The sequence below is a fragment of the Osmia bicornis genome, chromosome 12 (genome assembly GCF_907164935.1).
Source record: "Osmia bicornis bicornis chromosome 12, iOsmBic2.1, whole genome shotgun sequence".
In the NCBI taxonomy this organism is placed as follows: domain Eukaryota; kingdom Metazoa; phylum Arthropoda; class Insecta; order Hymenoptera; family Megachilidae; genus Osmia; species Osmia bicornis.
Genome location: NC_060227.1, coordinates 2,135,602 through 2,147,781, shown reverse-complemented (window position 1 = coordinate 2,147,781; position 12,180 = coordinate 2,135,602). Strand labels below are relative to the sequence as shown.

General features: G+C 32.4%; 3 protein-coding genes across 8 annotated transcripts; 1 reads left to right on the top strand and 2 right to left on the bottom strand.

The window, feature by feature from the left end:
• Nucleotides 1–91: 91 nt before the first annotated feature.
• Nucleotides 92–943, bottom strand: LOC114873235 (DNA-directed RNA polymerase II subunit RPB11). The gene is made up of 4 exons (XM_029181345.2): nt 758–943; nt 592–681; nt 353–527; nt 92–277 (listed from the first exon to the last, which is right to left on the bottom strand). The coding sequence occupies exons 1-4, from the start codon at nt 808–810 to the stop codon at nt 242–244; spliced, it is 354 nt and encodes a 117-aa protein (XP_029037178.1). The 5' UTR covers nt 811–943; the 3' UTR covers nt 92–241.
• Nucleotides 944–1,079: 136 nt separating this feature from the next.
• Nucleotides 1,080–4,797, top strand: LOC114873233 (mitogen-activated protein kinase 1). Of its 6 annotated transcripts, none has more exons than XR_003788904.2 (9): nt 1,080–1,312; nt 1,998–2,124; nt 2,213–2,323; nt 2,396–2,647; nt 2,714–2,881; nt 2,954–3,142; nt 3,201–3,333; nt 3,403–4,277; nt 4,632–4,797. XR_003788904.2 is itself a non-coding variant. In XM_029181343.2 (8 exons), the coding sequence occupies exons 1-7, from the start codon at nt 1,188–1,190 to the stop codon at nt 3,324–3,326; spliced, it is 1,098 nt and encodes a 365-aa protein (XP_029037176.1). In that variant the 5' UTR covers nt 1,080–1,187; the 3' UTR covers nt 3,327–3,333; nt 3,481–4,797. The 6 variants fall into 6 exon arrangements, 3 of the variants coding, with proteins under 3 accessions (XP_029037176.1, XP_029037175.1, XP_029037177.2); XR_003788903.2 differs by having other exon boundaries at nt 3,403–4,516; XR_003788902.2 differs by having other exon boundaries at nt 3,403–4,527.
• A 3,344-nt stretch (nt 4,798–8,141) lies between these two features.
• LOC114873232 (nuclear cap-binding protein subunit 3-like) lies at nt 8,142–12,131 on the bottom strand. Its single transcript, XM_029181341.2, has 7 exons — nt 11,406–12,131; nt 11,140–11,306; nt 10,910–11,061; nt 10,081–10,841; nt 9,854–10,006; nt 9,466–9,731; nt 8,142–9,393 (listed from the first exon to the last, which is right to left on the bottom strand). The coding sequence occupies exons 1-7, from the start codon at nt 11,526–11,528 to the stop codon at nt 9,252–9,254; spliced, it is 1,764 nt and encodes a 587-aa protein (XP_029037174.2). The 5' UTR covers nt 11,529–12,131; the 3' UTR covers nt 8,142–9,251.
• Between the last annotated feature and the right edge of the window lie 49 nt (nt 12,132–12,180).

The following is a 12,180-nucleotide window of genomic DNA, read 5'->3' as shown; positions in this document are numbered from 1 at the left end:
AAATATTGATTAGTTATGATGAGCAGAGAGTTATTAATTTTTCCTTGTATCTTTGTAAGAAAATCATGATCAAAATAATATTCTAATACAATTTCTTTGAATTAATTGTATTTAATTATTCATATATATACAAATATCATTCTCTATTTATCAAAGTACATCAGATCCGTTTGTAATATACAAATGTCATACATTTACGTTAATACCTATACATATATACAATTGCTTAGGATATCTATATTTAGTCCAAACCTTCTTTTTTCTCTTTAATTGCTTCCTGCAATATTTTGTAAAAAATAACATAAGTTCATCATGATAAACTGAGGTATAAGATTTAATAGTTGCACTTTACCTTGAAACGTTCTTCAAATAATGAAAGTTCTGCTATAAGATCTGTAATTGCATGCATAAAAGCTTCGTGTGGTGTATAGTCTGATGTTGTTTGAATCCTGATAACAAATTTGTGTTCTAGTGGATGGGGCACTTTGTATCCAGCAAACAAAACTTGAGGGTCTTTTAGCAGTTGGCTATTAAATAAAATCATACATCTATGAAAACAGCAGTTCTTATACTTTTAAAAAGTGTACTTACTTGCGGATCATATTTCCAAGAGTATGATCTTCCTTATTAACTGTGAAAATTGCAGCATTGGGAACCTTTGTGTCTTGTTCCTTGATAATTCTAAATACAATAATTGAAATTATAAATACGTTTAGAAAATTAAGAGATAATAAGTTAATCAATTTTCAGTCCTAACTTTTTCTCTCCTTCGTACAGTAGAAATGATTCAAAGGTCGGAGGTGCATTCATTTTATAACTGAAGTATTATGTATAATATTGAAATCAAACCCTTGCAGTTATATTTTATAAAATTCAATTTTTAATACAATAATAACACTCTACTGACAGATTGCAAACTGTTGCAAAATATTTATTGCCGCGGCAGTGATTACAGATCTTATGTGTAGATGAACTAAAACTGTGTTTCAACTATAGCGACATCTATAAAACTTTACGGTTTACGGGAATGGATAGTGATAAAGTTTATAAAAAGGGGGCGAAAACATCGAGCGACAAGTGACATGTAAAATTCCAAAAGTCCATCTAATAGTGACATTGTTTGTGACGATTCGGCTACGAAGCAAGACTTATTCTGACTTCGCCGGAGCCGCAAAATAGTTGTCAAAATGGCGGGCGAAGGTTCTGCAAATGTGAATCCAAATTGTGAGGTCGTTCGGGGACAAACATTCGAAGTTGGCCCACGATATACGAATTTATCGTACATGGGCGAGGGTGCTTACGGGATGGTCGTGTAAGTGTCTTCAAGTCAATTTTCTTCTTGTTACTCCCGAGAACTTTCGGCCGTGTATTGACTGGCTGACAGGCCGAAAGATAAACAATCAGAAACACGCTTAATAAGTGAATGATCAATTCTTTGATAAAATATTTATTTTCTAATGAGTATCAAAGATTTTTCTTTCATCTTGGCATCGTGTACATACACCTGCTATTATGTGCTATTCATCGTTATGTATCATTACCTTTTGGCGCCAGTTTTAAACACGATTGTCACACCCTTTTAAACTCCTCTCTACTTGTGTTAGTGTTATCACTTCCTTGTTCCCGTCGCTTATCTCTCATTTATCGGTCTTATCATTATACTGTTTATTAGATCACGATTATTGTACGAATATCTTATAAAAACGATTAATTTTTGTTCCCAAAATTTACGAATTTTCTCATTGATAGTATTATAGTTATGAAATTATTCTATATTGAAAATTTATTATATTTACAAACATATATTAAATGAAAAAAAAAATATATTAAAAATGTTTAAAATATTTAAAAAAATAGTTCAAAAAACATGAATGTTATGTATGCATTTTACAGCATTTTATCATTTAAGTTAAGGCAATTAAATCCAACATCAATGATTCATAAAATCAATAAAATAATAATTTGATGCATTTTGGAATTATCTTTTTTTTTTTTAGATCTGCTTATGATAATGTAACGAAGACAAAGGTAGCTATTAAAAAAATTTCACCTTTTGAACATCAGACATATAGCCAGAGAACTTTAAGAGAAATAAAAATTTTGACTAGGTTTAAGCATGAAAATGTGAGTATTTTTGTAATGTGAGTATGTTATTGACTGGCGAATTGTGAGTTATAAAAATACACTACCCCTGCAATCTTTTTTTTTATAGATAATAGATATAAGGGATATATTAAGGGCACCTACTATAGAACAAATGAAAGATGTATATATTGTTCAATGTTTAATGGAAACTGATCTCTATAAACTTCTGAAAACACAGGTTAACATAATAGCTGATATATAATTGAAGCATTTAAAAATTTTAACATAAAATATCTTCTGTTAATTGCAGGCTATTAGTAACGATCACATATGCTATTTTCTGTACCAAATATTAAGAGGATTAAAGTACATTCATTCCGCAAATGTATTGCACAGAGACTTGAAACCAAGCAACTTGCTGTTGAATACCACCTGTGACCTTAAAATCTGTGATTTTGGTTTAGCCAGAGTTGCCGATCCAGAGCATAATCATGCTGGTTTTCTTACCGAATATGTAGCGACAAGATGGTATAGAGCTCCAGAAATAATGCTCAATTCAAAGGTAAATGATTAAATAATGTATTTTAGCTTGGAAATAACATATAATACAATATTATTATTGTTACAGGGTTATACTAAGTCTATAGATATTTGGTCGGTTGGTTGTATTCTTGCAGAAATGCTTTCACGGCGAGCAATATTCCCTGGCAAGCATTACTTAGATCAACTGAACCATATATTGGGAGTACTTGGATCACCATCTACCGAAGATCTTGAGTGCATTATAAATGAAAAAGTACTAATTATACTCTTTTAAATTTCTTAATATATACTTCTAAGTTTCAGTAATTTTCAAATGTTATTTTAGGCGCGAAATTACCTTCAATCTCTACCGTACAAACCAAAGGTTCCATGGACAAGCCTTTTCCCTAATGCTGATCCACGAGCTTTAGATCTTTTAGATAAGATGTTAACTTTTAATCCTAACAAACGAATCGTTGTAGAAGATGCACTCGCGCATCCTTACTTAGAACAATATTACGATCCAGCTGACGAAGTAGGTATTAATAAATTTTAGTTACTCATGGATAAATGCTAAAGCTAAACTGTTACAGCCTGTCGCGGAAGAGCCATTTAGGTTTGACATGGAGCTAGACAATCTTCCAAAAGAGGTGTTGAAACAGTATATCTTTGAAGAGACCCTACTATTCCAGGAGAATCATCAAGAGAACCCTATGTAGTCTACTGGTATCTGCATTTATTCGTATTCATTTGATACAAATAAAGAATTATTGAAAGTATCCAATTGCATTCCAGCTGGAGTTAGTACGCAAGCCGACCAAAAAGGAGGCGAAGATGTGGCGTCAAAGTAACAGAAGTGTACTTCTTTCACAGTTGTCTACGATCGAAGCAAGAAAAACCAAAACATTCTACGAGGACATTATAATCGAAGAAAATTAGTAGCAGCGACGACCATTGGCGAGAAACGGGAGCGGTAAATGAGGTAAAAAAACACCGCAGTGTCCGTGCATATACTTGTACATTCGCATGTCTTAACCGGAAAAAAAAAACAAAATACAGTGTTTCTTTTTTTTGTTACATTGAATTGCATAATATTAATTTGTACAATAACTTTTATTTATCCCGAATTATATGTAGGTAACGCTAGTTGACGATTTATTGTTAATCACCGTATCATACACATTGTCTGTGATTTAATTGCCGAGCGAGTGACGTGGTCGGTGTAATGTGCGAGATAATTATGAGCCACGTAATAACGGCGACCGATAAGATGAATGCGCGCAGAGAGAGAGAAAGAGAGAATGCTTGTAACTGAAGTATATAGATATATACGTATATAAATATCAGTGTACTGCGAAACAACAGCCATTAAATTCATCCAAGTATTTGACGATAGTTTCCTTATTGTCATTATGTAATTTTCAGTGTCATCATTTTTTATAGTAGCTGCGGAAATTCATTTTTTTGCCTCCATCGGACTTAGCTTGTAGAAGAAAGAAAGAGAGAGAATGAGATGGGACGACAAGAAGAAGGAGAAAAAATGAGAAGAGAGTGCATGCGAGAAAGAGAGAATGAGATAGGCGCATATTTAATTCATATAATTAATTGCAACCGATGCAACTTCCACTTCTACTAAGCCATTTAATTGCGCCTTGGTTTACCAGCTACAGGTATTATTACACTGATACTGCCATTCTTGTGCGATAGAACGCATGGTGTCTGTTTGAATGCGGTGTCTGTATTGTTTATTTTATATACATGTTTCTGATCTTTTTACATGCTTTAATGTACCATATTTTTCTTTTACATTCAAGAATTTTTCACCTTGTCATTCATAAATAACTTGAATGTTCTTTCATAAAGTCCACTTGTCGGCGGACACGATTTCCGGGATTCAAACAATCACCATGTGAGTTAAATGTACGATACAAAATAATGTTCTTGTTTCGATTCGTATGTTTTTTTTCGCTCTAAATATACATGCGTATACTCGAACAGATTCTTTTTTGATATTCAATATATAGCTCTAGTTGATACAGCATCCTTGGAGATATGTGGCCGTGACAAATGGAAAAGCGATTTGATCTGTGTATGTATGCGAACGTATCATCGACGGTAAAAAGCTTAGCCGATTGTGATCACGAACGCAGCAGAAGTCGAGTAATCATTAAAGCACAAGTAAGATATAAACGATTCATTTAATAATTGCTTGTTACCCATTTATGAGAAACTTCAATTATTATTCTTTCTTCAACGAGATACGGAAATACTTGTTGAAAGAGAAAAATAGAAGAAGCATATTATTCTTATTTTGGATACATTGGTGGAATTAAGGAGGGGTCAGGTTGGGCCTGGTCCTTTTCTTTATTTGACACTGTTAACAAAGCTAAGAGACCAGGAGCACCCTGAAAACCTAGTTCCGCCAATGTTTGGACGAGACCAATCGTGTGTACAAACGAAACATTAGGATTTTGTTAATAATAAAAGAAAGTAAGAGCGACACGAGAAAGGAAGAGAGAGTGATAGAAGGAACCAGTATGAAACACTTTGCCTCCCTCGACTAATCAGATCTGAGATTTCATCTTCGATGCATCCAATAAAATGATTCTTCATTGATAACCCGTGTCAGTGGTGTATTCGCGATTGAACTCAAGGCGTCGATGCGTTATCAATAATTATACACTTCAAGAACGCTTCGTTGCCTACGATTCAAATATCCTTCTTCAAATATTCGATGAGAACGTTGTATTACCCAGATGAGTGTCCTTTTCGATTGCTCAGCGTGTATTATGCCCTACAAACCCTTGAAGGATATATTGGATTATTGATCTGACCTTGCAGCTGCTTATATCTGGAGTTCAATAAAAAATAACAGTCTATGAGAAGAGTTTAGCATCTCGCCAATAATCAGAAGAATTCTTCAATCTATCCAGAATAGAATGTTCATATTTATCAGTCGCTTTAGGTTTAAAATTTTGAAACATTATTGGTGATTCATAGTTGATAAGTCTATCTAGGAGTTACAGAAAATATTTTTCTATTTTCTTTAATTTATTTCTTAGAAAATAAACATAGCTTTTGTTCGTTCTTTCTTAGTGAGGAGAATCTAATTTAATATGCTTCTTTTTTACACTGCTGTCCTTGCAAGCATAATTGAATCGTTGACGTCGTTGAATATTTAGACGATGATTTCATCTTTTGAAATTAATAATTAATCCATTACGTATTGCTTTCTTAACAGATATACCTTCCTGGGAAATACCTTTTTTTTTAATGAAAAATCGGAAAGGACAACTTGCGCTTGTTGAAGTATATGTGCCATCTTATTAAATTCTTGATGTGAAATGTTTTGATCCACGCTTAAAATACACTCAAAGATACTGAAAATCTTTCAGGTTCAGGAGCCTTGAGTTAAGAAATGTGCAGTTTTCAGTATTTCTGATGTGTTCAGAGCGTATCTGTTTTACAAAGGGAATACAGGAAGAAAGCTTAGAGAAGCTTCCAATTTTCTTTAATATTTTTATGCTGTACAGGGTGTTTATCAAAAAAAGAACACACGATGAATGAAACCCTTTCTTCCTCGTACCCTTTCAATTTCGTCTTCATATAACTTGGAACTGAATTTCTCGAGTGCTAAGTGAAACTAATTTCCAGACGGTCTTTTCGTACTCTTTCTGCGTGTACAGTCGCTATGTATCAGAATTTCATGAATATTATATGTGTGTACGTATTTAAGAAGTTAATACCGAGAGCAGTTGCGACAGAGAGACGACCGTCGAATGATAAATTAGCATTGCGAAATGTTTGTCGAATAATTTTCACGAGCTGCCTCGAGAAGAACGAGTAGAAAATTTATTGGGCCTGACGAACGATATCGGTGTTCCAAAATCGCTATTTCACCTGAAACACACCACTTCCGTTAATTAGAGATTATAAAAAGTGTTAATAATGAATTACATAGGTGATTCTTTATATTACAAATTGAGATCCTGAAATTGGACATCAAGGTTTACTTTGTAATTACATGAATACTAAATATTAGTCAAGTAGTTATTAAATATTTTATAGTATAGGAAGAAGTATAGACCTTTGCAACTGTTATTCCAACATACTATGAAGAATTACCTCTGTAAATCATGATCCTAACATTTTGCACAAGTCAGAGAATCTAAAAAGGGACTGGAAGTAAGCTTGTGGATCTCTAAATTCATCCTGCTAGTTCATCTAGGATCAACAGATTAAAATTACCATTTAAATCTCTGATTGTTTGTAGATGTAAGAACTATAAATATGGTATTGAAGATTAAGTATTAAAATATATCTTACAAAGCGACAATTTGAATTCCATTAATATTGTCTGTTCTCTCTTCTTATTAATCAATGGAAACTATAATTTTACATTGAACCCTATAAAAGATCAATGCAATGCACATTGTCAATTTGCTGTGGTCAAGAATACTTTATGTATCGTTAAGGATCTTCTATGCACTTTTATCAAAATTTATCAAAAAAAGAAACCATTGGAACACCATTATCGGCGAAGAAAGAGGCACAGGATTCAAATGGAATGCGAGCAACGATATAATGTAGCGTTTAATATACAACTGATAGAAACTATTATCAATATTATCAGGCCTAATATACTTAAACGTTGCGTGTATTTGTTGTTGTTGCCGATTCATATCTTATATATATATATTATATATATATCCAAATATTGAAAGAATATTTCGTCTATGGATTTTAAATGTTATACGTCATTTACGATAAAAGAAAAATAACAAAAAAAAGAACAGGATGAGACGTCAGGTCAACAAAGAGAAAAGAATATTAATTAGAGAAATGCATCAAACACAGTTTTTACGTAGGATAGAAGAATGGAAATCTTGATATCTTGCACGATTGCCTTTTAACAAACGAGATTGATATTTTTGATTACAAAGTGTCCAAAGAATAACACCTGACTTCCTAATCAGTAGATCTTACAAAATGTATTAAAAAAAGGAAACTTGGAATACAATTTAGATAGGTACGCTTGATTTAAAGCACATAATTAATAGTAATAATAGGTATTAGTATTTAACGCTGATATCAAAGATATTTCATCTCGTTTGTTAATGCATTAAATTACCTCGTGCCTCGGCTGCATTCATAGAATTTAACATTATGAGAAATGATATTTAAACTTTCTTTTTTTTTTTTGTTTGTTAATTATTCCAGTAGAGAGACATTTCTGTTTGTAAACATTGAACAGTACAAAGATGAGATTAAATTAACATGTAGAGAAATCAAAGTAAACTATGAATGCGGCTAAAGAATATTCCGATAATCCACTATGTTCTTCAAAGAAGAAATCTATCTTTCTTTTTTTTTTTTTAATTACTTTAGCCATTTCTCCGAATAATTGTTATTCATGTAAATGATAAATATTATATATATGTATATCTTGCATATATACATACATATATTATACATATGTATGCACTGAAATGGTAATTATCAATTATTGTATTTTAAAATGACTATTCAAAGTATTATTGTGCTAATATAAAAGCGGCTTTATTGGTCAATTATTCGGAATCGAAGTCACAATTATTGTTATCCTTACTTCCTGTTTTTTTCTATATAATTCTATTCTTTCTTTCGTCAGATACGTGAAAAAGTTGCATACAGATTTATATTCTGCGTTTTGTACTCGCAGAAAACTATGGATTCATCACCGTTATTAAATTTTTTTTTTAATGTACAATTCTGAGAAATTACAGATTACGAAACATTTCATTATTCGCAAAATACGTAAGGAAAATATATCCTAAATGCTTTGTACGTATAACTATTCGACTCGCATAATTCCATTTTTTTATTTACAATCTTATTGAGCATTAAGTATGTGATGTTCTAGTTTTGACTGGTTTCAAAAAAAAAAAGAAAAAAAAATCAAAAGATCATTACCATGGATTCGATGCATAATCAATTAAATATTCGTCTGCAAAATCTTCTATCATACTTCAGCATACAACTTTGTTATAAAATATTTTTTTCTTCAACATGATTTGATTATATTGCAATCACTAAAAATGCACGATTCTCAAGAAAATATCATCGATCGTACAAACGAATATTTAAAAATATACTTTGTTTTTCAGTACCTCATTCATTTGATGAAAGTCTACTTGTATGATCATTTATGTTAGACAATATCTATATACATCTCAGGAAGCACTCATTACCCGTTTATTATAGATAGAAAAATATCTAAAATATCGGTATGTAAAAGGTATTAACATTTTAAACGTTAAACAGTCAATGCATATATGAATTGCAAAAAAACGAAACTTTTAACTCATATATACTCAAGCAACTAATTCATTTGATAGCACCAAACTATTTCCGATATACATTTGAAACAAAATTTTGTAATATTCCAAATTTAATTGATTTAATCTAACTAAATACGTCCATCTAGTAAAACAGATCATACAGTATTATTTCAATTTTTTTTTAATGAAACCGTAATGAGTTCGGAGTAATGAGTGCATTTTATATATTTTTATATACCAATTAGAAAGTTTTCACCATGCTGTTTTCACTCCTGCACGGAATCACCACAACCATATCTCACACTATGATAGTTCGATTAAAAATTATTCCGTTTCACTTCCTTCCTCTGTATATTTGTCATTTTTCACTTCTATCCTTAATGGAGAACGGCCTCTAGTGTGATTGCCGATTCGGGATCGAAGATCACCTTTTAAGGTACTTCTTAGATCTCGTACCTTTGGTTGCCTATAAAACATTATTTTATCCTGTTTTTATACACAGTTTTTATATAAACAAATATTGATTTGTTACAATTACCTGTCTTTGACAGAGTTATCGATGACTTCGCTTTTTACGTGATTTAGTCTCGCCCATACCGTAGAAGCAACGCGAGGTTTATGCTGGACTACTTTTATCACACTGCCCTTAGGACCTTGTACTTCCTTTGCAGGTTTATCGCTATCGTCGCTATAGTCTTCATTTTCATCATCTTCTTCTTCATGCTCCTCTACGTCTGACGCTTGCCATTCGCCTTCTTCTTTTTCCTGACTTTCATTGTCTTCTATAATTTCACCATCTTCTTCCTATATACAAACAAAAGATATATCATAATCGACTGTCGTAAATTAACACCCTGTGTTCAGGATCAATGTCTTAGATTTCACTAATTGTAATTCAGACTATAGATTTTAACGACGACCATTACCTCTGAATCGTTAACTTTTAATGGATTCGGTTTAGCTGCGTTTGTATTTGTTACAACTACTTGAATCGCATCACGAAACTGAGGCATTCCTTTTCTCGACTTGCCAAGCCTTGAACGTAAATCATTATCCTTGTTTAAAGTGCTTAACATTGTCTGCAAATGAATAATGATAAGTACATAAATCTTGTCAGTTTATATAATTTTAAATAGTGGGAGATTTCACAGACTTGTTTAAGTTGCGCACGACGTTTATGTATTTTTTCTTCTTCGTCGTCTGCATGCATTCGCATTCGCAACACTTTACTTCTTTTACACCAGTCCTCTTCACCCTCGCTAGAACTGCCTTGTCGTTCATCCGCGTGTGTTGAATCTTTTGGAGGTTGCTTTACACCTAATCTTTCTTTTATACTACGCCCCTGTTCCTTGGGTTCGGTTCTTTCGACAAAATCGTTCTCCATAGCGTCACTGAGTCCCCAACTTTCTGACAGTGCTCCCCATGGATTTTTTATGCGTTTGCTATCTTTAACATCTCCCTGGGAGTCATCCTTGAACTTTCTTTTATTCTGCTTAATTTGTTTGTACATTCGCTTACGAGATTCTGTTAAAATTCCTTTGATACCTCCGAAATTAGGGTTTCCATATTTTTTATAATATTCACTCATCTTTTCAGCATTTGGCTGTTTCTTATCTGCTCTAGTAGCGAACCTGAGAAATATTGCTTTAGATTTTGGGTAGTCTATACCCTTCCTCCACAAACCAGGAGGTAACGGACAACTGATATCCTTGATGTTTATGTAGTCTCCTTCTGTATCTTTTGGAGCTTCATCATCGTCCATTTCAACATTATTAGTTACATTATTTTCTTCATCTGGATTACTATCAAATAATTTGGTGTTTTTTTGATCTGGCTTTTCTAAACCCACAATTTTTTTTGACAAGCCTAACATTGCTCTAGCTGCAGACACATTATCTAACCATACTATATTACCTAGAATACATTATATATTAGTAAAGTGTTATTATTTTAGTGTTTAATATACTTTAAACTGCCTTTACATGATACATCATTAATCCATTCAATAGATGCTGGAGCATAGTCCTCAAAATACTTGAATACATCTTTGGTACTCATATCTTCGGTGCCCCTCATGTGTATCACATTCAGTCTAATATTCTTAGTATTTTCATTATCTTCTGCAACACCCATACTGAAAATGAAAATAACAGACAGTAGATTAAAGTGATCATATTTTGTTCAGCAAATTAATACATGTCTGAATTTTTACCTAGAATACAAATCTTGCTCTTGGTTCGACACATTGTTTTTTATCTTGTCTGTTAATCCAAAACGTTTAGCCCTCTCTTCCATCTTGATTTTTTCTTCTTTACTAAATATGTCTATACCTGTTGTAAAGGCAGCACCACGATTTTCATAGCGGCTGTCTAAATGTACCTGTTATATCAAGCATTGGAAAAATGAAAAGAATAACACAAAACTTAGAAAACTTTGTTATTGATTACACAGAAGTCATTATTCTCTATCTTTAAATACCTCTGGTACTTGTACATCATTCAAATTAAACGGTTTTACATTGGTTTCAGCAGAATCAACAACTTTGCTGTCATCAGTTGCTGGCTCTACCTCCACGTCCATAGGCTCACCTAATTCATCCATTTTTCAAAAATCTTTGCTTTTACTTTCTCACAACGTTATCAAACATATAGAGAAATATATGAAATATTAATTAATGGAATAACTATTTACAATAAAGCCTAAACAACGAGATAGGTTATGGTACACATTCGTTTTTACTATATATAAATATTGAGGCACTGACTACAGATATAAAAAGACTAGACATGTCTTTGTTCTCGAGGAATCATGATTTTAAGGGTTCCGGATATCCCCAGCTACGGTTAAGTCTGCATGTGCAGCTAATGTTAGGACAGATTAAAATAAAGAAGACTAAATTTGAAATAAATTTAATAAACAAACAGAACAAGTTCAAGAAATAAGTAAAATAAACGCTGCATACTCCGACAGTCTTGCCTATTTTATCAGTCCGTTGTTTACCACAACTCGTATTAATAACTGATAAAACACAATTTTGGCTTCCTTTGATTTCATTGTTTATAAACCAGTTAGAACCAGCACAATACCGAAAAATTATTAAAGTAGTTGTATGACAAACTTATATTTTAAAAAGACCGCCATAAATTAAAATTTTTTAATTCGACCCTATCGCCATCTATACAAAAACGGCTGAAACTACTCAACGACTTATCGACTGGATTCTGCAAGAAAGGAGTATTATCGCCATCTAACG

What these genes read in the sequence shown, in the direction of transcription:
- LOC114873235 (XM_029181345.2), bottom strand. Translation starts at nt 810, where the DNA reads ATGAATGCACCTCCGACCTTTGAATCATTTCTACTGTACGAAGGAGAG. An exon ending in CTTGGAAATATGATCCGCAA is followed by an intron (nt 528 to 591) that starts GTAAGTACACTT and finishes TTTATTTAATAG; the next exon opens with CCAACTGCTAAAAGACCCTC. An exon ending in TATTTGAAGAACGTTTCAAG is followed by an intron (nt 278 to 352) that starts GTAAAGTGCAAC and finishes AAAATATTGCAG; the next exon opens with GAAGCAATTAAAGAGAAAAA.
- LOC114873233 (XM_029181343.2), top strand. Translation starts at nt 1,188, where the DNA reads ATGGCGGGCGAAGGTTCTGCAAATGTGAATCCAAATTGTGAGGTCGTT. An exon ending in ATAAACTTCTGAAAACACAG is followed by an intron (nt 2,324 to 2,395) that starts GTTAACATAATA and finishes TGTTAATTGCAG; the next exon opens with GCTATTAGTAACGATCACAT. An exon ending in AGTGCATTATAAATGAAAAA is followed by an intron (nt 2,882 to 2,953) that starts GTACTAATTATA and finishes ATGTTATTTTAG; the next exon opens with GCGCGAAATTACCTTCAATC.
- LOC114873232 (XM_029181341.2), bottom strand. Translation starts at nt 11,528, where the DNA reads ATGGATGAATTAGGTGAGCCTATGGACGTGGAGGTAGAGCCAGCAACT. An exon ending in ATGGATTAATGATGTATCAT is followed by an intron (nt 10,842 to 10,909) that starts GTAAAGGCAGTT and finishes AATGTATTCTAG; the next exon opens with GTAATATAGTATGGTTAGAT. An exon ending in TAAAAGTTAACGATTCAGAG is followed by an intron (nt 9,732 to 9,853) that starts GTAATGGTCGTC and finishes GTTTGTATATAG; the next exon opens with GAAGAAGATGGTGAAATTAT.